General features: G+C 46.3%; 1 protein-coding gene and 1 non-coding gene across 2 annotated transcripts; one reads left to right on the top strand and one right to left on the bottom strand.

Annotated features, from left to right (window-relative positions):
• Window positions 1–4,389: 4,389 nt before the first annotated feature.
• On the bottom strand, window positions 4,390–4,962 carry LOC119178026 (piggyBac transposable element-derived protein 3). Its single transcript, XM_037429196.1, has one exon. The coding sequence runs from the start codon at window positions 4,960–4,962 to the stop codon at window positions 4,390–4,392; it is 573 nt and encodes a 190-aa protein (XP_037285093.1).
• A 13,442-nt stretch (window positions 4,963–18,404) lies between these two features.
• On the top strand, window positions 18,405–18,477 carry TRNAL-CAA (transfer RNA leucine (anticodon CAA)). Its single transcript has one exon. It is a non-coding gene; the product is annotated as a tRNA-Leu (tRNA).
• Window positions 18,478–24,479: the final 6,002 nt, after the last annotated feature.

Raw genomic sequence — 24,479 nt, 5'->3', positions numbered from 1 at the left:
ATGAGCGTATTCATATGTGATGAACTTCTGTCGATCTTATTTATGCTTGTTATGCCAAAGGGCAGCCTGTCGAATTTTAAAAAAGAAGCAATGAATATATCCTTACATTTAGACGACTTGGTAAGGTCTCTTGATGTCCGCACCGCATACCTCTCGTTGGCGGCAGCCAATGACCTCTGATACGTCTGGCCCCGAAATTCGTCTGAGCAAACGCGATTGTGCGTAAGTCGGTCTACTGGGGAGGCTCTCAACCCCTTCGGCGCCCAGTCTGCCAGACGCTGTCGAAGATTTTGACAATTACCCAGACCTTGTGGCAAGCAAAGGCGAGTTCCTGACTTTCAAATGCGGACCCTTTCGTCGTCCCTTCGAGCAGCAGCGGTGCCTGATGACCTCGGCGACTCATCTGGCGAGGGGGAAGCTGTTGTGAGCGGCGCTCTTTTAAGCCTCAATTAAGTAGCCGACCAGCTGGCCGCCTATGCCCGTCAGGCATTGTCTCTGCTAGCCGGAGGATGAGACGTCGTGTCGCCACGACGCCGTAAACCGTTCGAGAAGACAACAAAGGCAGCATCTTTCTTGGAAGAGGCCGAGGCGGCCGCCGCAAATCGCCCCGATAATTGAGCGAACAGATCGGCGGACCCTTTGATGTATGCTGTCAGGAGCTTGGGAACTCTCGACTAGCGGCACACACACGATGAGGACGAGCCCCACTGGCGCCACCTTGCAGTGCAGTGGTCACGACTCAATATTGGACGTTCACGTGGACCGTGCATGCTCGTCCCCCTCACCTGTTGCGTGTGTGTGTGATTGGTGTTCCACTCAAAGAGGAGGAGCCTGACAGGGCTTAAAACGACGCCGCAGAGTGCTGGACGTCGCTCTGAACCATGTAACGGTTCAACTACCACGCTCGTTGTTTGTGAAACTCCTAACCTTTCTTTGCTGTAAATATGTGTAAATAGTGCCATAAACCTGTTTGTTTTTCGTATCATCCTGTATTTTTTATCGTTGACCTCGCGGCGTCACTCCGGCGTTTCGTCACGAGAATTTGGCGGCGCGCCCCTTTTCGAGCGCTCGTTTTGTGACAGCCGCCGCAAATCGCCCCGCTAATAGAGTGAACAGATCGGCGGACCCTTTGATGTATGCTGTCAGGAGCTTGGGACCTTTCGACTAGCGGCACACACACGATGAGGAAGAGCCCCGCTGGCGCTACCTTGCAGTGCAGTGGTCACGACTCAATATTGGACGTTCACGTGGACCGTGGTTGCTCATCCCCCTCACATGTTGTGTGTGTGTGTGAGTGGGGTTCCACCCGAAGAGGAGGAGCCTGACAGGGCTTAAAACGACGCCGCAGAGAGCTGGACGTCGCTCTGAACCATGTAACGGTTCAACCACCACGCTCGTGGTTTGTGAAACTCCTAACCTTTCTTTGCTGCAAATATGTGTAAATAGTGCCATAAACCTGTTTGTTTTTCGTATCCTGTTCTTGTCAGCGTTCATTTCCTCCACCCGGTTACACCACGCTACCACAAGAGACCAGTCCCCCATTTGCAACAGCTGGTGGCAGCGGTGGGATGCCATCAGCAACTCCCTCCTTCAACCTTTACTCCTCTCAAAAAGCTCATGCTCATCGTCTGTCTTCAAGTACCCATGGGAGAAGCCGTCTTCATGATGATGTTTTCTTGGAGGTACTCCTCGATAACATTCTGCCAGTCAGAAGGCTGTGTATCGTCATATTGACCCTCCAGCAACAAGCGAGAGAGATAACGCACGCTGCACACCCGCTGTGAACCGAGCAGAAAAGTCCCCACTGCACGCTCTGAACGAAGCAAACGAACTGCGCTCAAGAGAAAGAGAGAATGACCACAATGCCGCCAGCATGCTCACCGCGAACCCAACGTTGGTGCCTACATCATGAAGGCGAGGCCCCGCCCTGAACGGATTTTTGTGAAAACAGTCTCACCCGTCCCAAAAGCATGTTTCCTCTTTTTTCACCGGTCATTAACCCGCAAGTCACGTCGACTGGCAACCAGTGACAACCTTCGTCTATCACTAACAGGCTTAAAAGGAATGTGAAACACTTTTAAAAAGAGATTAATGTGTTATGATACGTAATTTCATGCGGCCAACTCGAAAATCAAGTCAGAAATTCACAAAAATCAAAGCAAATAACTATATTTGGCCGAAAACAAGCAACAGGCGCCACGCCCGCCATCACGAGTCTCGCAACCACTACAGTGCCTAGAATAAACTATACCACCGCTGTGATTGGTCGAAAACCCATGACGTCACCGTTAGGAAACTCAAGACAGCTGACTGAGGTCGCCGGTAGTCAAAACCATGTTTGTCTGTTGAAATCGGGTAGTAGCTGTAGCTATGGCGAATCGCGAAAGTCGGACCAAGTTCGCTGTATACATCCATACATGCTCGAGGCGGTCGTCACTTTAGCGGCGACGACTGAAGCGGCACAGAAAAGCGAATCCCGACCAGCCACCTTCGCCCGCCTCGGAAACATAGACTAGTAGGTATAACATGCATGCCATTGCTTCACTGTAGTAAACTGTTACAGTTATACGATTATTAGTGGATGTCAAATTCGATAAGAAACAGCAGCATCGACACTCACTTATAGCCACGTATCGCCTTGCCGTGGTGGTCTAGTGACTAAGATACTCAACTGCTGACCTGCAGGTCACGGGATCGAATCCCGGCTGCGGCGGCTGCGTTTCCGATGGAGGCATTCCTTGCCTCCCGTGTGCTCAGATTTGGGTGCACATTAAAGAACCCCAGGTGGCCGAAATTTACGGAGCCCTCTACTACGACGTCTCTCATAATCATATGGTGGTTTTGAGACGTTAAACACCGCATATCAATCAATCAGCCGCATGTTGGCGCGGTCCGCTCCAGGCGCGGGCATTGTGCAGAAACATCAGCTGTTTGTGGATTTGACAGCTTAGAGTGCAGCGTTGCTAATGTAGTCAGTATTGTACTTCGCAGCGGGCAAGGCGCACGCGTTGAGTCAGTATGCTACCGCGAGAATAAATAAAAAAAGCCCCACGAGTGCCGCTTTTGCTGCAGTGGTGATACGCTCTCTGAGCTGTGCAGAAAATTGCGTAAGAATAGTTCGGCTCATATATTGCAGTTCTCTTTTTATAACTGTCGTTCAAGCGCATGAGTAAACGAAGAAAGAGAGAACAAGCGCTTTCTCGCAATTAAACTATTTATTCGAAAGAGAAGAGTATCAAACAGTCAATCAAAAACAATGCATGTTTGTGCAGGCAAGAAGTACAACCGTAGCAACTCGAGAACAAAGAGTAAAAGCAGAAAGACTTTCCAGATTCCAGAAACATCTAGAAAAGCAAACTCTTTATCGTGCAGCCAAACCGAAGGCTGGCTGACGCATTGTTCTCCTCTTTTTCTTATGTGAAAAGCTTTCGTGAACTCACAAGTTAGTTAAAAAGACCCTGAAATGGTTTTGGCAATTTTTTACTAACACATTGGACCGGTAGGCCAAGTCCCAAGGGTAACTTGGAGACCGATTTGAGCTCTCTGCGTAAACTGTGTAATTTATTACAAAGCTTTAAAGTTGCGAATCGCCCGAGATCGCTGCAGATCGCTGCGACTCGGCCAAACGCATTTCCAGCCGCCTTCACACCAAGCGACGCAACGTCATCGTTTTCTACTGATCTGCTTGACTGCGGAATACGCAGCACAGGTATTTTTTTTCTAGTAAACAGAGAAGAAATGTTGTTCGTAATTCCTAAAACACTTTCTAATTTATTTTGATTAAAGTTTTTTACAAAGAAAAAAAAGGCGATCGCAGTTTACAACTAAGCCTTGGAACTTCCGGCACACGGAGAGCGTTGTCTGCTTGGATCCCACACTATAAGTAGGAACTATAGCTGTTCTGTGCCCACACGCTCCATGTTGACGTGAGGTGCGCAACGATTGGGTATCACGCGGTTGTTGCGACACCACAGAACACCTATGCACCGTCACACCATGAATCACCCTTGCCTCGTTGTGGGCTGCAAGTCCGTTGATTGGCGACAAGGAAAGATACGACACCGTGCACCTGGGAAAAAACAGCAGGCGCACCGAAGGGCTGCAGCACATCGGATTGCCCTTATCAGATCGGTGGAGGGATTTACGCGTATGCGGTCGCCACTTTAACCTCCTTAGACCCGAGACATGACGTAGTAAAGAACAACATTTTCTTTTAACTAACTGAATTTATCAGCGTACAGAGATAATTCTGATGTAATTCTTTATTTTCTATGACGTTCCGTTGAAAAGTTATCAGATGTGCAATATATTGCACATAGGGACTAAGGTGTCAAAAAAACCCGTGGGACATGATGTCATAGACACACGCTTTTATTGTCCCTTCTGGTCTCATTTCTCGTGAAATGCTTTGAAGCAGTTGCGGCTAGCTGTCAAGCACAAGAATAGGTTACACTTGCGGCATCTGAACTTCGTCCTTTCGCAGCAGCCGCGGTTCCGACACCTGCTTGCGGACTTTTGGTCCACGATCTCCGGCATGTGTGACGCACTCAGTGTGCGCACGAATGGTGAGGGAAGTGGCACAACTGCTGGCTTTCGCAGTTGCAAAGCTTCGCAATCACTTTCATTTGAGGAAAACCCCTTGTCAGAGGCAAGCAGAAAATGGGCGAGCTCGAGCTTGAAGTCTAGCAGTTGCATGATGCTTTTTCTCTGTGTGCCCAGCTCTCGATGGTCTGGCTTGTAAAGCAGCCATGAATTCACAACTCCGACATCCATCATGAAGATGAGGGTCCGAATCGTCCACTTCTTTGTGCGCATGTTAGTGAGGTAGAAGCTCAACATCCTGTCGCAGAGATCAACACCCCCCATGTAAGTGTTGTACTCTGCGACAACTGCTGGTCTCTTGGCAGCAACTTTCTTTCGCTCTTGCTTTGAAAATCGTGTGCAGTCATCCACATGCTCCATGCCCACGTGGGTGGAGGCCAACACGATTGGTTTGTTGTCATATTAGTTTGTGATGCATATGTTAGAGAAAGTGCTGACACACTGTGACATTGCCCCATGACCTTCCGCACGCATTTCCCGGTCACCTTTGAGTTCGAGCCCTTTCGGAAGACGTAATTTCATGATTGTTCCTGTCCCCCTGATATTCTTTTCAGCCAATGACTCAAGAAGATGTGTACCTGTAAAATATCGGTCAAAATACAGCGAGCTTCCACACGGCAGAGTCCCTGCAAGCTTCAGCACAACGGCAGCACCGATTCCATGTTCTTTCTTTTGTGCGAGGCTCCCTTTTTCCTGAAAGATTCCAAAATCTGGGACGAGGCCTTGAGGGCTTGCCAAGATAAAGTTTTTCAGGCCTGTCGGGTTGGGCTTCCCAGGAACAAACTGCTTCACTGGGCACTTACCGGTGGACGGAATAATTTGCTCATCAACGCAGCTGTTTGGTGAGCGCGGCAGTTTGAGACAAGCGTTTCTGAAGATGTTAAGGAGAGGACGAACTTTCCATAACCGATCGGCTTCTTTCTCTCCATCAGAAACAGTGAGGTCGTCGACAACCTTCAGATTCGATCAGATCAGAAAAAAACGATCCCTCGTTAACTTGTCGGCTACGGCAGCGACGCGCGTTCCTTGGCCCCAATACATTATCGCTCGAGGATACCCTAAGCAGCTCATGAGCAATGTCACTCCAAGAAATACTTTCATTTCTCCAGGAGATGAGTTCAACGACCGTCCTGTGAGCTGGAGGTACGAGACTTCTGTCATTTCGTGGACATGTTCAAAAGCCTGGTCATCCATGTATCTTGTGTAGTGTTGATTTGCGTGCCAGCTATCTCTTTCGTCCGCCGTCGACGACGGTACCTCTGGTAGGTCGGGAAGGGCGGATGCGTAACCTTGCTTCCGAGGCCACCTTTCCCGAGAAGGCATGACTGGCTTGGAAACACCGTCATCGCCGTCATCGACATCGGTGTCCGAATCGTAGCGGCAATCCTGCTCCTCTTCATCTGCAATAATTATAAGAGTGTATCTAACGGGACAGAGGTGGGCTGCAGTAGAATTTTAAAGCACGAAGTCCACGAAATTTTATCTAAAATTCCGTCGCACTGCTCATTCGCTTCTGCACCATCCGGGGAATCTTCCAAGTCTGACAAGTCCAAGTCGGAATTGTCCCCATTTGCCGCAATACTCTAAAGAATTTCGAGGGCAGAGGCATCGGCGGCATCTAAAGAGATCTTTTATTATTTATTTGCAGTAAATAAACCCCTAATTTCATTAGAGATAAAGAGCAAATCAAGATAACGAGTCCTGCCAAATGTAGTTGCAAAGAGTCAACATTGCTCTGACGTGCAACCTGTTGCACATTGAATTTACGAGTGAAATAAAGAAGAAAGCAGAAAAGTGCAGGCAAAAATAACAATATTGAATGAGACCCTCGTCTTTCATGAGCTCGTAAAACAAAATTCAAGAGGATCAGAGCATTTTTAAATACATGAAAACGGTTTACCTTGACGGCGTCGATAGACAAACCGCTGGACTGAAAGACGACATTTTTGTTTGTTAGCAGGAGCGCCACTCAGCGTCTACAGTTACATGAAATACCAACAGATGGCCCTACCGGTCTCTAGTGTACTTGTGTAGTATTGATTTGCGTGCCAGCTATCTCTTTCGTCCGTCGTAGACTACGGTACTTCTGGTAGGTCGGGAAGGACAGATGCATGAGTTTCAGACTGTCACGGTGGATGGACGTGTTTTTTTAGCGCTCCCGGTCAACTGCGCAGATAAGTTGTTTTGCATGTTTTGAGCTTGACTTTATAATTATAAGGCAGCAGTTAAAATCCCTGTAGCACTTATATTATTGTACGGCTTTTTCGGGGGTCCGTCACCAGGTATTCATTAGTTTGTGCGTGTGTGTGTTTGATTTTTTTGTTTATTTTTCCTTTTGTCATCCCGTGGGAGCAGTGCACGTACACTGAACACGCAAATTTTTGTAGTAGAGCTTAGACTTTCTCTTTTTCGTAGGGCAGGGCTCGAGTTTTGTAATTATTGAGTGAGACAAGTCATAGGGACAATTCGTGTCAGAAAGACATGGTTAAAAAGACTGTAAAGTGTTCAGGAAGTGGGATTGGTTTGAAAGTGGACGCAAGTGTAGCAGCGGAAGGAGAAGAGGCTGACGCGAAGTGTAGGCAATGTGAGGTCGAAGATAAAATGGAGGAAATGATGGTTACCCAGAGTGACCTGCTGATGAGAATCACCGAGCTCAAGACTGCGTTGGCGACAGAGCAAGAGAAAACGAGGGCTATGGGAGAAAGGCTGAAGTCCGCCGAGAAAGCACTAGCCAAGGTGAACAGAGGAGCGGCTACGGAGAGCACAGTAGGGAACCGGCAACCAGAACGGTGGAGAAGAAAGAGCAAGCAAGTTTGGAAAAGACAGGCTGAGCTGGTTCACTTAGGCCCAGCTTCAGCGAAGTAGTGGTGGGTCTGGGAAGGGACAAAGCAGCCGGCATCACAGGTTCAAGTAATCCTCACGTGCAGGACGCTCCAGCTGCAAAGTGACAGCATGTAATAATCGCCAGGGACTCGAATTTAAATCAATGCGCAGATGCAATCAAAGAGAGGGTAAGAGGTGACAAGAGAGTTGGAGTAGGGACGTTCCCAGGATGCAAACTGGAAGCAGTCATGAGGCAAACAAGTGCAAAACTCAAAACTACAGCTGATGGACGAAACCTCGTGATAATTACAGGCGGTTTAATCGATGTCTTACATGAAGATACAGCAGGACTAGCAACCACACTGGCGAAAGGCGTCGATGACATGCGCGCCACTTCTCCTCAGGTACAGGTAGCGATATGCACGATACCAGAGGTACTGCCCCGCCGCGGTGGTCTAGTGGCTAAGGTACTCGGCTGCTGACCCGCAGGTCGCGGGTTCAAAACTCGGCTGCGGCGGCTGCATTTCCGATGGAGGCGGAAATGTCGTAGGCCCGTGTGCTCATATTTGGGTGCACGTTAAAGAACCCCAGGTGGTCAAAATTTCCGGAGCCCTCCACTACGGCGTCTCTCATAATCATATGGTGGTTTTGGGACGTTAAACCCCACAAATCAATCAATCAATCACCGGGGGTACTGGTGCGTGATAGCAACCTGCAAAGAGCGGTTGTCAACGCAAACCAAGAGATGTGGCGGATGAGTCGAGAGAAAGGCTTTCAGGTGGTGGAAATAAACAGAGGTGCATAAGGGGGGGGGGGGGGGGGGTTTCAACAAGACAGAATTCACTTCGGTGGGCGGCTAGGTCATGAGGTGGGTTGGTGACTTGCTGGACGCACAGTAGCTTTTTTTGGGGGGGAGGGGGGGCAAGCGCGCCCTTCGGAGTGCAGGATAGCTAGTAACGAGGAAAACAAACAGGGAGGCTATCTGACAGGTGGTATGGACAGATACGATTCTAAAGTGGCACCAGTATCTAAGATAGGTAGAGTCCGGGGCAGAATTAGACGCAGCCACAAGCGCCGAGCCAATTCAGACATAGGGTATATTAACACGCAGGGTGGTAGGAACAAGCTGAAGTGGGAAGAGATAGAAGAGCAGCTAAGGGAGGAGAGGCCGATGGTATACAGTTTTGTAGAAACACATCTCAGGAACATGGAACAACCTCCTAACGATGAGGACTACACGTGGGAATATTGTAATAGAACAGAAGGCAGCAGAAAGGGGGTGGTATTGGGGCATTCACTCATAAAAGTACAGACTGGCAAAGGGTCAAGCAGGAGTGCAAGAAACATTTATGGCTAAAGGGAAAGTGGCATGGCCAATGACACTCCTTGGTTTTGTGTACTTGTGGACGGGAACAAAGGTTCGAGAGAAAAACCAGGCAATGGTAGAGCGTATATCAAATGACATTCAGGAGTTAGGAGGAGAGTGCGAGATAATTGTACTAGGAGATATGAATGCGCAGTTAGAAGATATAGATGGGTATACCGACCCGACAGGTAAAATGACAATGGATATGTGTGAAAGGCTTGATTTGATCATTTGCAACAGTACTGAGAAGTGTGAAGGGCAAATAACATGGGAGGTAGGCAAGCTGCAGTCAACGATAGATTACGCATATTGTCACATAGGATGTATGATAAGCTCAGGAGAATGCACATAGATGAAGGTGGCTCCAGAAGTCTGGGTAGTGATCACAAACGTATCAAGCTAAGTTTTGGAAGAGCAGTGAAAGTGGGAAGGAGACAAGATGAGCAACTACAGGAAAATTTTTATTCAGAAAGGCTAATTGAAATAGCCACTAAAGAAATTGAGAAAGTAATCACTCAGGATAACAAAACGGTGTGGACATACACGAATCTAATTAGACTGTTTGAGCTAGAGCTTGTTAAGGCACGTGACAAGTCACCCCGGAAACGAACACGCAAACACAAAAGTTGGTGGGATGAGGAAGTTAAGAGAGCCATAGCGAAACGTCAGGAATCCTCTATGGAACACAGACATGCTAAGCAGCGGGGTGAACCGACAAATGATATAGAAAGAAAATGGGAAGCTTTCTAAGCTGTAGAAGGGATGCATCCCTTCTGATCAATGAAAAGATTAGAAGAAAGGGAGCTTAGTGGCTGGCAGAAATACATAAAAAAAGATAGAAAGGCAGCTGCGAAATTTTGGAACCATCTAAACTTCCTAAGAAACGAGACGAACCTAGAGCAGAGGTTTATAACTAAGGCTCAAGGTGCTAGGGTAGAAGGGACGAAGCTATTGAATTTATAAGAACAAGGGTGACAGAAAAATTTCAACAAAGAAGTGCTTTATGCACTACAATAGACAAGGATTAATCAAGTGGCGCAATGGCTCCATTTACACAACAGTGGGAAAGGGCTGAGAAAAGCGTCCCTAGTAGTACATCAACAGGCCCAGATCGCATTCCAATTATGCTGATAAAGACATTGGGTCCGAAGTCTAAACAGACCCTGAGAGAGGCAGTGAGCAAAATAATAATCGATGGAGAATTTCCCGATGGATGGGAACTTAGCAGGATGAGCATGATCTATAAAGAAAAAGGGCACAAAGCTGACATAAACAACTTCCGTCCTATAACAGTGACATCAGTGGTCCACAGGCTGGCGATGCAGATTATAAAGGAAAGACTGCAGGCATGGATAGAGGATGAGGCGGTGGTGGGGGAACTGCAGAATGGGTTTCGGAAACACAGCAGGTTGGCAGACAATCTGTTCTCACTGACGCAGTGCATCGAAATAGCAGAAAAGGAACACAGGCCCCTGTGGCTAGAATTTTTTGATATCAAGGGAGCGTACGATAGCGTGGTTCAGGAGGAATTGTGGGGAATACTGGACACACTAGGCGTGGAAGATGTAGTCACTAATCTTTTAAAGGATATCCATAGAGGTAACAAGGTAATTATAAAGTGGGAAAACAGGTATCCAAGCCTGCAGAGGTACAACGTGGACTTAGGCAGGGGTGTCACATGTCACCCTTATTATTCATGATGTACCTACAAGAGTTAGAGGCCAAATTAGAGGGAAGTGGACTGGGCTTCAACCTCTCTTTCGTCAAACAAGAAAAACTCATTGATCAGGCACTACCAGCATTAATGTGCGCAGATGATATAGTGGTAATGGCGGACAACAAGGAAGATTTGCGGAGATTGATGGACTTCTGCGGTAATGAGGGAGATAGGTTAGATTTTAGATTCAGTAAGGAAAAATTAGCAGTCATGATTTTTAATAATAATGAACGTAGTGAGCTTAGAATACAGGAGGTCACGCTATAGATAACAGATAAATACAAATATGTGAGCGTATGGATAAGCAAGGGGCCGAGTACCTAAGGGAACACGAAATATACGTGTCGACTAAAGGTAACAGGAATGCAGTGGTAATAAAAAACAGGGCACTCTGGAATTACAATAGGTATGATGTTGTGAGAGGAATATGATAAGGATTATGATTCCTGGTCTGACGTTCAGCAATGCGGTCTTGTGCATGAGATCAGAAGTTCAAGCAAGATTAGAAATTAAGCAACGTGCAATGGGTAGGCTTGCCTTAGGAGCTCGCGGGAATACACCAAATCAGGGAGTACAAGGTGATATGGGATGGACATCATTTGAGGGCAGGGAAGCTAGCAGCAAGATAAAATTTGAGAAGCGATTGAGAGAAATGGGGGAGGAGCATTTGGCTAGAAAGGTTTTCAGCTACTTGTACATGAAGAATGTCAATACAAAATGGAGGAAGCGAACCAGAAAATTGACTGGTAAGTACTTGGAAAACAGGAGGGGGCCAAACCAAAAGGAATTATCGGTTAAGAAGGTGAAGGAAGCTGAGACCGATATGTGGAGAATTGGCATGATTAAGAAGTACTAGAGATCTATCGAACTTTTAAGCAGGAAATTGCCAAGGAAAGCATCTATCGTAATACTCGGGGTAGTTCACTACTGTTTGAGGCCAGGACGGGAGTATTGCGAACCAAGACATATCGGGCCAAATACGAAGGGGTAGACACGGTATGCAGTGCGTGGAAAGAGGAAGAAGAAACTGCTGAACACTTGATAATGTTCTGTAAAGGGCTTCACCCTGTAGTTCAGAATGATGGGGCCGAGTTTTTCAAAGCACTTGGGTTTAGGGACAGAGAGGGCAAAATAGACTTTAAGCGAATAGAATTAACTAGAAGGAAGTTATCTGATTGGTGGCTAAAGTCAAGGCACGAGTGAAAATTAAACTTTTCACTGCAAAGTACGAATCCTCAACCTCACTATTTAAGGAAAAAAATCTAGTTTTCGGTTCATTAAGTATTACTGCTTGGTGGCGCTAGCCACCGACCAATCTAAAGGGTACAGCTATATCATTACATCCATCCATCTATCGAACTAGCATTTTTGGATATCAAGGGAGCGCACAATAGCGTGGTTCAAGAGGACTTGTGGTGAATACTAGACACACTGGGTGTGCAAGATGGAGTCACTAATCTTTTAAAGGAACATTATAAAAGTAACAAGGTAGTTCTAAAGTGGGAAAAACAGGTATCCAAGCCCACAGAGGTGAAACGGGGACTTAGGCAGGGGTGTCCTCTGTCACCCTTGTTATTCATGAAGTACCTACAAGTATTAGAGGCCAAATTAGAGGGAAGTGGACTGAGGTTCAACCTCTCTTTCGTCAAACAAGGAAAACTCATTGATCAGGCACTACCACCGTTAATGTACGCAGATGATATAGTGCTAATAACCGACAACAAGGAAGATCTGCACAGATTGATGGACATCTCCGGTAATGGGGGAGATAGGTTAGATTTTAGGTTCAGTAAGGAAAAATCTGCAGTCGTGATTTTTAATAATAATGAACGTAGTGAGCTTAAAATACAGGAGGTCACGCTATAGATAACAGATAAATACAAATATCTAGGTGTGTGGATAAGCAATGGCACCGAGTACCTAAGGGAACACGAAATATACGTGATGACTAAAGGTAACAGGAATGCAGCAGTCATGAAAAATAGGGCACTGTGGAATTACAATAGGTATGAGGTTGTGAGAGGAATATGTAAAGCGTCATGGTTATTGGTCTGACGTTCGGCAATGCGGTCTTGTGCATGAGATCAGAAGTTCAAGCAAGATTAGAAATTAAGCAACGTGGAATAGGTAGGCTTGCTTTAGGAGCTCACGGGAATACACCAAATCAGGGAGTACAAGGTGATATGGGATGGACATCATTTGAGGGCAGGGATGCTAGCAGCAAGATAAAATTTGAGAAGCGATTCAGAGAAATGGGGGAGGAGCGTTTGGCTCGGAAGGTTTTCAGCTACTTGTACGTGAAGAATGTCGATACAAAATGAAGGAAGCGAACCAGGAAATTGACTGGTAAATACTTGGAAAACAGCAGGTGGCCAAAAAAAGATACTATCGGTTAAGGACAAAGTGAAGGAAACGGAGACTCACATGTGGAGAATCGGCATGAGCAAGAAGTCCGCACTAGAGATCTATCAAGCTCTTAAGCAGGAAATTGCCAAGGAAAGGATCTGTGATAATACTCGGGGTATTTCTCTACTGTTTGAGGCCAGGACGGGAGTATTGCCAACCAAGACATATCGGGCCAAATACGAATTGGTAGACACAGTATGCAGTGCTGTGGAGAGGAAGAAGAAACTGCCGAACACTTGATAATGTTCTGTAAAGGGCTTCAACCTATAGTTCAGGATGATGGCGCAGAGCTTTTCGAAGCACTGGGGTTTAGGGACAGGGAGGGCAAAGTAGACTTTGAGCTGGTAGAATTAACTAGAAGGAGGTTATCTGATTGGTGGCTAAAGTCAAGACAAAAGTGAAAATAAACCCTCCACGGCAAAGTACGACTCCTCAACCTCACTATATAAAGGGAAAAAAAGATAAATCTAGGGGTTAGTTCACTAAGTATTACGGGTAGGTAGCGTTAGCCGCCGCCGGATCTAAAGGGTAAAGGCACATCCGTCCATCCAACCTTGTAGACTCTGTTTTGGTTTCGCTTTTAGTTCATTTTGTTTATGAAGCGCTGAAATCTGAATGTGCAATACGTTGCACGCTGAGTCTTTAGAGGGTAAGCTGGAAGACTGCGAACGCGATTATGTGCTTCTGTGGCGATGTGGAGGCATCCCCTCAAATCCAATTCACTGCCGTCTTTGTTCCTTCCTGTTGAAAAGGCAAGTTCGTGGTCGATCCGGATCGTGCGAGACGCACTGGAAACGCAGTTCGCACGTGTGCGTTCAGAAAATACTATGTAACCTCGTTAATTATAACAATAACAACTGTGTCCCTTTCATGCAATGTGGTCAACTTTGCAATATTTGTATACACGCTGAAAGACCTTCGCCGGTTCACGATTTCCAGAAGCGATGCGATTATAAAATGACAGGCTGCCTTTTTGCACGAGTGTATACGCTGTAGGGCCAGCTGTAAAATGCAGGTTCAAATGTACGGCATGCAAGTTATACATGATGAGCTCAAAGAAGCCCCGCAATAGTGCAACACGTCTTCGACGGCGTTGATAGGCTACGGTCTGATTGCTCGTGTTTTATTCATGCCAAATAGCAATAGCACGGCGCGCTACAAAATCGTCTCACAGTGCTGGCGTCCACAGTGCGTTTAAGCTTATGCTTCAACTGTAGCGCATATGCTTTATTTGTTCATTTATTTGCCGGTGTGAATGCGCATATATGTATGTTTAAAAGCAGCCTTGCAAGAGAAAGTGTGCCGATTGATGGGTGGTTTAATTCATTGACTGTGCTTGGAGAAATTCATGCAAAAAGCTTATGGGGCTGCTTACGGGGCCGAATATAAGCAAGCAGCTTTACGTTGTAGCATATTTTCAGAAAAACAAAGAATCCGAGAGATATTTGTACAACAGTGTCTCTTAATTAATAAATTAATTGTATAACTGCAATACTCCATTTGTTTACACCATAATGCATGATCACCAAATCACAGCAGCGCAATGAAGTGTTGGCTGCACATCTAAGAAGTACTTGGCAGCTCATCAAAAAAAGAACTGCTCATTAGTGGAACTGCATGCAGAGTTAATATGCTTATTCCATCAGTGATGTGGAAAAAAACGATAATGCCAAAGTAGTTTTTATACTAATACAATAAACACTCCGGCCTCTTTGAGTATTATACAATATTTCTTGGCAGCATGTTTTTGGTACACACACATAAAACGATTCATGCTATGTATACGGAAATAATGCACATAAAATGTGTGACTGGAAATGCAGAGACAACACTTAAAACCATTGTCATCCATTGTGCCTGTGTAAAAAGAAATCACTGCTTTTTTCAGCATCACACACTGCCCCAGAAAAGTGTCGGAGAGTGTGGCACAGTCTTGGTATCTTCTGCTAGCCAAGTTAGTCCTGCTCTGTTTGTGTACATTGGCACTGCATAAAAGCTAGAGTGGAATGTATATGTGTTGCATAGCATTGCTACATATTATGGAAAATGCCTCAGTAACACCTTTCTTATGCAGCCACACACTGTGCAACTAGCTGATGCCGTATAAAGCAGCTCGATTTTCACAGTTCTCCGCTCGCAGATGAGAAAATATTTTGTGTTCTTTGAAACATGGCTTGGCACCAGGGAAGTTAACGTAAAAGCCAGAAGCATTTTAATATTCCTAAGCATGCTGATGTTTAAAACAAGCACAAGCTATGTTATATAAAGCGATTTAATACCAAATGGCCACAAAGACAGTATGATGTATAAAATATAGTTTATCAAAAGTGCAGGTGTAACATAGTACGTTTATTATCAACACCTCACATCCAGACAACCACACAAAAAACTGTGCACAAGGCAACCACGAGTACAGTGGCAACTCGGAAGACAATGGAATGCCGGTCTGTTGGTAAGTTGACCTAAAGGTTGAAAAATGTACGTATAAGGCGTAAAATGTGCAGTAGCTGTTCAGTTAAAGGATTCACACCTAAACTCCTAAACAAAGAAAACTAGCAGGAAATAATGCATGATGATGAACGATCGGGCATGACACCATTCGAAGAAGTTTTGTTTATTTGAGTATTTCATAACCATCTAAGCTACGCAGGTAAACATGACCCTGAAGGTGCTTGTTTCGGCCAATACACAGACAGCAACTGCCTTCACCACAGAATCCGCAGTGCACACACAGTGTGGTGCTTCATCACATAAGCAGCAGTAGCAGCTTCAGCCGATGTTGCTTCAGTGCCACAGCTTTAGAGGTTTCAAGCCTCTCGGTGGCTCAACACCTGTCCGAATGGATGAATCTTCCCCCGTTAAATAAAGCCAGCTGCTGAAACATCTGTCCAAATGGACGGGTCTTTCCTTTCTGAGGAAGAAAAGCCAGTTGCTCAAGTTGACGTCACATACTTGCCTTCATTCGGCGAGAGTTTTTGCAGGTGTTACAAGCATTCAGTGATCTTTAAAAATGGTATGGGCATGTAGTCACAAACTAGTTCGCATACTGAAACCACCACGTGAGACAGGTGTTCTCTGGGGTTGTGTGTGCCCTTTCATGTTTGCAACAAAGGAAGTTAAGCCCCTTAGTTCCCTGAAACATTTCACCTAAGAGTAGTTGTGAGAATTTATTGGAAGGCAGAGAGGTCAGCCTGAGCTAGTTCGCTGTAGAGTAGTTCATGACAATTCACGTATCTTTGCCTGAACACAAATGGTCCATTCTGCAGTGCATGCTCATTTTTCCCACCTGTGCATTTTAAAACTGTAGGAATGTGATGAGGCAGTTCCGTTCCTGTGAAAAACCTACAGAGACACTTTCATGCATTACGGGGCAACCTGCAGATTTTATAATGATGCACATAAGAGCTTGTACAAGTAAATGCAGGCCCGTTGCCAGAAAATTTTCAGGAGTGGCCCACCTGCTGAGGGCCTTTGAAAACCCGTATTTTCATTATTCATGTTGGGTAGAACACACTCCTCCATCCAAATTTCAAGGAGGGTAGGGCAGGCCCCTAGGGCACCCTTAATTCTGGCCATGGACCTCGTTGAGCACCTGTATAAGAGACATGCACTTGGGAGCAATTGAAGAATCATGCGAATTTTCTTATCAACCTTATTTTAAAGTAGACACACTGGTTTCTCTAATGCCCCTTTGTTTCTTATATGAGTGTATCTTATATAGGAGTTAGACTATATAAGCAGCATTTATGAAGCCTCTTTATTGACATTAGCTAGACAAAAGGACTTTTATGACAACAGCAACGAGAAATGTTGGTACTCATTTGCAATTCATGATGCTCTATATAACAGCAGTGTTTTTAGATGTTGCTACAACCTCTAATGAGATAACGAAGAGCATAGAAGACCACGTTCCCCTACAATGAGTACGCTTAGGCCCAGTGGTAAAATTAGTACAGCAATTATGCTGAAACCTCTGCCTGACTAGAACACAACCCTGCCGAAAGCAGTAAGACTTATTTCACACGAAAGCACAGTGTGGTTCATGAACACTTTCTTTTATTACAAGCACGTGTTTTCAGATGTTCACCAAATAAGAAGGAGCACACTGACACATGTGTACAACTACATTCGGCAAGCATCTACAACGGGCTGCCACCTACCAAAGCAGTTTCACAGTGGACACAAAGAAACAGTAATATGATTTCATGTTACACTATTTACACATTATTTGTGTGCTAATACATCATCTTCCTTTGTATAAGACATTGCCAGTTACTTCATATAAGACTTTCAAACAATGCTACACTTAGCTCATGGAGTAACTGTTTTGTGATAGCATACTAGTGCCGCGTTTCTGGTTATTATTAAAATGGAGCGCACCAATTGCGTTCTCTTAGTTGGTTGTAAAGAGATGCACCTAAAGGGTCCCTGCAATGGTTAACTGAAGCTGCGTTAGCATTTCTGCTACAGCACAATGTAATAATAAGCACCGTAAATTCAGGTATTCACCTTGCATCATGACTGCTAAAAGCTACAAGCTTTCTAGCAGTGCTTTTCCTCCTGATCTCATCGAGAATGCAACTGTCCCTAGTGCACAATTGCGCTGTAGCTATTTGTCAACATTATACTTGAATCTTTCACTACAACGACACTACCTGTATCAGCCCCTTAATTTTTCTCAAGTTCACTTATAATCAGTAAACACCAAAAAGAATTTGGAGAAATTAAGGTAATCAAGACCATAAGCAATAAAAATTGTAGTAGTATCTTTGGAGGTTAAGTAATGGCTCCCGGTGAGTGGATGCTCACACCTATTAGATATCCCAGTGCTCACTCTACTGATTGACCTCGGCAACTCCTCTCGAACGTTGCCTGGCATTAGCACTGATCACTAGATTTGTTACAAGGTGAAATGCAAGAAGGGCAGACCATGTGGTTCAAGGACACTAAAAAGTATTACTTTATTCGTGTCAGTTAAAAAAATAAAAAATTGAAGGCTATCTCGTATTTAGAAAGCGGGGGTCAAAGGGAGCCTTGCTCTGGTGGGTCTGGCTTTTCATATACTTTCTTTCGCATTGTGCAATGCTCCCACATGCTAAGCAACACAGCACATGCTACAAGCAACATAATGATTGCGGCTAAAGCCACCTTCACAGTTACATTACAACTACTTTAATAACATCCCCTACACTTTCCTTGGCATAATTGCCAGTCAGTTCTCATTATGTTGTCTAACAAAAAAACGCCCTTAAAGAAACCCTAATTTTTTTATTTCTAGCGAGGGTCTCATTCTGGCAGACTTAATGTCATCGGGTAGTATGCCAGGGAATATTAGTCAGCTGCCAGCCGTAAGAACATTACCTGTTGTACGATACCTATAGGCAAAAAATGAGTGTCCTACAATCGCTGCAATGGCACCAGGCAGCGCTGACTGACACTACCACATTAAAATGCACATACATATCCCATAAATTGGGCGGGGGGATGGCCGGCATGGTAGCTCAGTTGGTAGAGTGTCGGATGCAATATTCGAAGGTCGCAGGTTCAGTCCCTGCCCACGCCAACTTTTCGTCCACTTTTCTTCAGAGTTACAACAAAATTACTTTATAATAACATCTATATTTTTTGGCATCATTGTCTGTCAGTTACCACTAACCTAACCAAGCCATAATAATGAGAACTAACGAACAATAGTGCCAAAGAAAGTGTCACACCAGTCCCGTTAATTAGGGAGGCGATCGCCGGGCTAATTCCAAGGGCTGAAGTATTGGCCCCCCCGAACCGCACCACGAAAGCGTGGACAATTTAGAAGTGGTCCTTTTTGGCGCGCCAGCAGACGCCGGCTGTGGCCCAAAGAACAAGTCAGAGCCGAGAGTTGATAAACAAAACAAATATTATATTCTCAAAAATGGCAGATCGAAAACAACACACAAGAATGCACACTCCACAATAGTTACATACAATACGTCACCAATCAAACAACGTACTACACAGTACAATCAGCCACACTCAAAACAACGGACACAGACAACGATACGCACTACAATGCAGTCGCATGCATTGAACAACCAAGACACTTAAAGACTAAAGAGATATAAAACCTATTCAGTCCAAAGTCGTTGGAACAAAAGTCTGAATGATACTTTTCCGAGAATCACTCACTCAAAGTCCGGTGTTGTTGTCGTTCCGCGCCCTCAAAGTTTCTCTTCCAGGAAACCTCGCGTCTTCAATTGGCCACTCTCCAAGCTCCCAACTTCTTCGCCCGAACACGTCGGCTTCACTCACGCAGCTGTCGCCACGCGTCCTCGCTCGATAGCGGTAAACACACACTCTTGCCTGTAGCTCGAGCCTTCCCCCCTCAGGTGGAAATCCTCTTCTTCTCCTGCTTTGTCCCTACGGACCAAACCTTCGCCGACCACACGGCGGTATACCCTACGCGCTCTGGCGTTAACTTCCGTCTTCTCCTGATCTCTCATCTCGGCTGCTCGGTTAAATACCTTGCGCGCGACATTCCAGACGGTTCTCGTCATTTCGTCGGCGCGATACGCAGCGAAGGCTGGGAAGAGGGCGAGACGGTTGGAATGCCCTCCGCGGCCGATGACTCAACTCGGTATGACCACGCCCCTTTCGTTCTAGAACTTTCGCGGGCTATCTCGGCCGCCGATGTGGGGCGAGGAGGTTCGTCGGCGAAGCCACGCTTCCGAGGGGAGAGCGCGCGCCCCGGGGAGCCTTTAGATGTTTGTTTTCTTTTTCTTTTGACCTCGCGGCGCCACTCCGGCGTTTCGTCGCGACAACTTGGCGGCGGGCCCATTTTTAGCGCTCGTTCTGTGACACTGCCCCCCACTTTAAGGATATTATCTAATAATATTCAGAACCACACAAACGAGCGCGAACAGTCCCCACACACTCAAAGACTGTAACATAGTCCGTCGCTCATGACACGTCACATACGCAATAGTTCACTCAATACAATTGTACATTGTAATTCAATTACACAACACATGAAATATAACCACAGGCACATGACTACAACACTTCATCACACAGTCCAAACAATACAAATGCATAAAGTTCTCTCATTACAACAATTACTATACTCACATCATTACTATACATCACATTACCAAAACAAACATTTTGACTCACTCAACATACAGTTGCGACACAGGACAACAAGGACATTAACACAAAATATGGAACTCAGCACTGCCAAGCACATTCAGATTCGACCTCGACACCTATCCGGTGCATTCCGAGCGGCGCTTGCGCCCTTTCTTGCGGTGCTCGCTCGATCTCTTCTTGTGTTTCCACGTTCTTTTTCGGCGAGCCCTTTCCAACGACGATACCTGAGGTGGCATCTCAGCCATCATTGTCGCTTCCGACACTGCTAACAGGTCATAACATTCAACGGGTCCTGTCTGTTGATTTACCAGCTTGATCATGTCTCTACATTTTGCCCGGCTGGCCAACTCCGTCTCCTTTACACTGTCGGTCGGTTGAGGTCGTGCCGACGTAAGTCCAGTTGCTCGGCCCGTGAACTCATTCAACACGATCATCTCATTTACGGTCTCTTGTACCGCGGCTTCACCTTGGGCTCTAGTGAGATCCGTCATGGGCTGCTCCTCCACTGTATCTCGCGGTCGCTGGGTTGGCGAGGGCTCTATCTTAGGGTCTTCTCCCAAACATTCCGGATCATTCGGTCCTCGCGCCCCGGCGATGTTTCCGATGACAAGGTCGTAAAGGGGGGTCGTCATACATAGAGCGGTAACCTTCCCGCTAAAGTACGGGGTTTCCACCTCAATCTCTGCTTCGGGAAGCACCCGAACCGTACGGTCAATTAGGCAAACTGGTTTAGTTTTACCTGTTAGCTCACTTTCCCGTACCAAATTTCTCCGCACGATAACCGTGGAGCTACCGGTGTCTCTTAGAACCGTAATCTTCTTGCCTGCAACTTTTCCAGGCAGCGTGGGCATTCCTTTCGTAACACCGGTTGGCTGTTTTGACATTACAGCACCCGCAATAGGAATTTTCTCCCCATTCTTCAACTCTACGAATCCATCGGTGACGGCATTATTATCAGATTTCGGTGCCGCTTGCACACAAGATACCTGGTGAGTTTGACTCACTCCGTTCCGACAAGCGTCTGCTTTGTGCCCAGTCTGACCACACTTGAAACATTTCACTGCCGTAGGGCTCGTAAAGATCGTTCGACAGTTTTTCGCGCGATGACCCACTCGGTTGCACAGAAAACATCGCGGAATGCTCTCTGGTGCACGCTTCTTTTCTTCGGGAGCCAATTTCTTCGAATCATCGGGACAATCCTTCTTGACCTTGGCCAAATTAGTTCCACCTTGCGCTTCCAAGAATTGATCAGCCAATTCAAGCATTCCTTCAAGTGACTCAGCCTTCCTCTCTTTCAAGTACAGCGACAGGCTTGGGTGGCAACTAGTAAGAAATTGTTCTCTAATTAGGAGCTCTCTAAGTTCATCGTACTCCTGTGCTGTCCCTGAAAGTTCAATCCATCTGTCGAAATAATGGCTAAGTCGGGCGGCGTACTGTGTAGCCGTCTCACCATCAGCTGGCTTTCCTGTCCGAAATCTGTCCCGGAATCCTTCTACAGTAAATCTAAATCGCTTCAGCAAAGCAGCTTTCACCTTTGCATAGTTGGCTGCATCGGTCGGCGTCAGCCTACCGTACACACTGAGCGCTTCACCACTCAAGCAAGTACTCAAAGCAGTTGCCCATTGATGTTCCGGCCAATTCTGGCTCTTCGCAATCGTCTCAAATCGGTGAAGGTACGCGTCAAGATCGTCCTTCCTTTCATCAAACGCCCCGAGCAGCTTGCTTGGGTTCAAGCGGAAGCCATGATCTTCCCGTTCGCTGCTTTCAACTCTAGCTTGGACGGGAGTTTCACTTCGCTGTTGCAAACGGAGCCGCTCGAGTTCCATCTCGTGCTGCCGCTGCCGTTCCCTTTCCTCTCTTTGTTCTTTCAGCTGTCGCTCCCTCGCTTCTCTTTCTTCTCTCGCCCTTTCGGCTGCCAACTTCTCTCGTTCGAACTCAGCTGCTTTTTCTTCCTTGGCCCTCTCTTTTTCTTCTTTTTCCTTCTGGGTGACCCACTTCCGTAGTTCGGCACCAGAAAGACCCATCTTTTCACCAAGAGCGACTAACTTTTCGAGATCCATGGTGTCTCGCAACTCGCAGATAAAACCTTGCCGCGTGCAAAAAGTATCTGCCTAAATCAGTCTATCGGAACACTCCCCTGCACTCGTTAACGAGAACACTGAACAACACACAAAATCGTTCCGATAGCGCTATCAACAACTCGAGGCTCTTTCTCAATACTTTGGACACACTGTGCACCAAAAGATCCTGTCGCGGACGCCAGATTAATTGTCACACCAGTCCCGTTAATTAGGGAGGCGATCGCCGGGCTAATTCCAAGGGCTGAAGTATTGGCCCCCCCGAACCGCACCACGAAAGCGTGGACAATTTAGAAGTGGTCCTTTTTGGCGCGCCAGCAGACGCCGGCTGTGGCCCAAAGAACAAGTCAGAGCCGAGAGTTGATAAACAAAACAAATATTATATTCTCAAAAATGGCAGATCGAAAACAACACACAAGAATGCACACTCCACAATAGTTACATACAATACGTCACCAATCAAACAACGTACTACACAGTACAATCAGCCACACTCAAAACAACGGACACAGACAACGATACGCACTACAATGCAGTCGCATGCATTGAACAACCAAGACACTTAAAGACTAAAGAGATATAAAACCTATTCAGTCCAAAGTCGTTGGAACAAAAGTCTGAATGATACTTTTCCGAGAATCACTCACTCAAAGTCCGGTGTTGTTGTCGTTCCGCGCCCTCGAAGTTTCTCTTCCAGGAAACCTCGCGTCTTCAATTGGCCACTCTCCAAGCTCCCAACTTCTTCGCCCGAACACGTCGGCTTCACTCACGCAGCTGTCGCCACGCGTCCTCGCTCGATAGCGGTAAACACACACTCTTGCCTGTAGCTCGAGCCTTCACCCCTCAGGTGGAAATCCTCTTCTTCTCCTGCTTTGTCCCTACGGACCAAACCTTCGCCGACCACACGGCGGTATACCCTACGCGCTCTGGCGTTAACTTCCGTCTTCTCCTGATCTCTCATCTCGGCTGCTCGGTTAAATACCTTGCGCGCGACATTCCAGACGGTTCTCGTCATTTCGTCGGCGCGATACGCAGCGAAGGCTGGGAAGAGGGCGAGACGGTTGGAATGCCCTCCGCGGCCGATGACTCAACTCGGTATGACCACGCCCCTTTCGTTCTAGAACTTTCGCGGGCTATCTCGGCCGCCGATGTGGGGCGAGGAGGTTCGTCGGCGAAGCCACGCTTCCGAGGGGAGAGCACGCGCCCCGGGGAGCCTTTAGATGTTTGTTTTCTTTTTCTTTTGACCTCGCGGCGCCACTCGGGCGTTTCGTCGCGACAATTTGGCGGCGCGCCCATTTTTAGCGCTCGTTCTGTGACAGAAAGTATAGGGGACGTTATTAGTTGTGATTTTTAATGTAAATGTGAACAAAATAAAGGTGTATGAAAAGATTGCTTTTCGTGAGCTGGAACTGAACTTGTGAACTTCGAATTACATATCCGATGCGCTACTAACTGAGCTATCGCGGTGGTCATTCCCTCGTCCACTTTATGGGGGACATATGTGCACTTAAACGCGAGTGCGTCAATCAGCACCACCACGTGCTACGCGACACCAACAGGCAGAAAAAGTTTTTCACACTCGCCATCATGGTTGCTAGTAGTGCTGACTCACGCTGGCACTTGTAAATGCATATATATACTGGATAAAGAGGACGAGAGAATGGCCGCCGTGTTAGCTTATTTGGTAGAGCATCGGACGGGTCATGTTATGGTCGCAGAATCAGTCCCAGCTCCTTGCAAGCAATTTTTTCGTCCACATTAATTTATTCTCACTTACACAACATTTACTATAATTAGTGTCCCCTATACTTTTTATGGCATTATGGTAGGTTAGTTCTCATTAATATTATGTCTAGCAAAGAAAAATGGAGCCTTAAAATTTTTTTTCCTTTCTGTCAACCAAGCCATGTGACTTGTTCATTGTGCAATTTAATAACACATAAGCACTAACATGTTTTGTGGGGTCATTCATCTGCAGTATCCATTAAGACAACAGCACTGGTATTCTAACAATGGAAGAACTGCTCCATATGTGGCCAAGTAGTTGGCAACCTGAACTTCGGCGTCATGGGAACTCTGGTCATTGTAGAGGGGGTGTGCGAGCAACTGCACAAGCTCCGGTGGAGAAGCCAGCCACTTCTTCGAGGTAGTGGAGCTGGAGCCGGCAGCTTTCTCCTGGCTGCTGGCATGCTCTACTTGGGCTGCGTGGTGGCTGCAACCAACAAATGCCTTCGTGCTCAAGTCATCACGGAGTGTGCCTTCTACAACTACCAGAGGGCCTACTTGCTCCCTGCAGTAAAACAGGTGCACTTATTGATCAACATCTAAATATAACTATAGCAAGACTTGTAGACATATTACGCAG

The sequence above is a fragment of the Rhipicephalus microplus genome, chromosome 1, assembly GCF_043290135.1.
Source record: "Rhipicephalus microplus isolate Deutch F79 chromosome 1, USDA_Rmic, whole genome shotgun sequence".
NCBI lineage: Eukaryota > Metazoa > Arthropoda > Arachnida > Ixodida > Ixodidae > Rhipicephalus > Rhipicephalus microplus.
The sequence above is the reverse complement of the archived record's forward strand: the minus strand, read 5'-3'. Positions and strand labels throughout refer to the sequence as shown.

Excerpts from the sequence above, each read along its gene's own strand:
- LOC119178026 (XM_037429196.1), bottom strand. The coding sequence starts at position 4,962 with ATGGAGCATGTGGATGACTGCACACGATTTTCAAAGCAAGAGCGAAAG.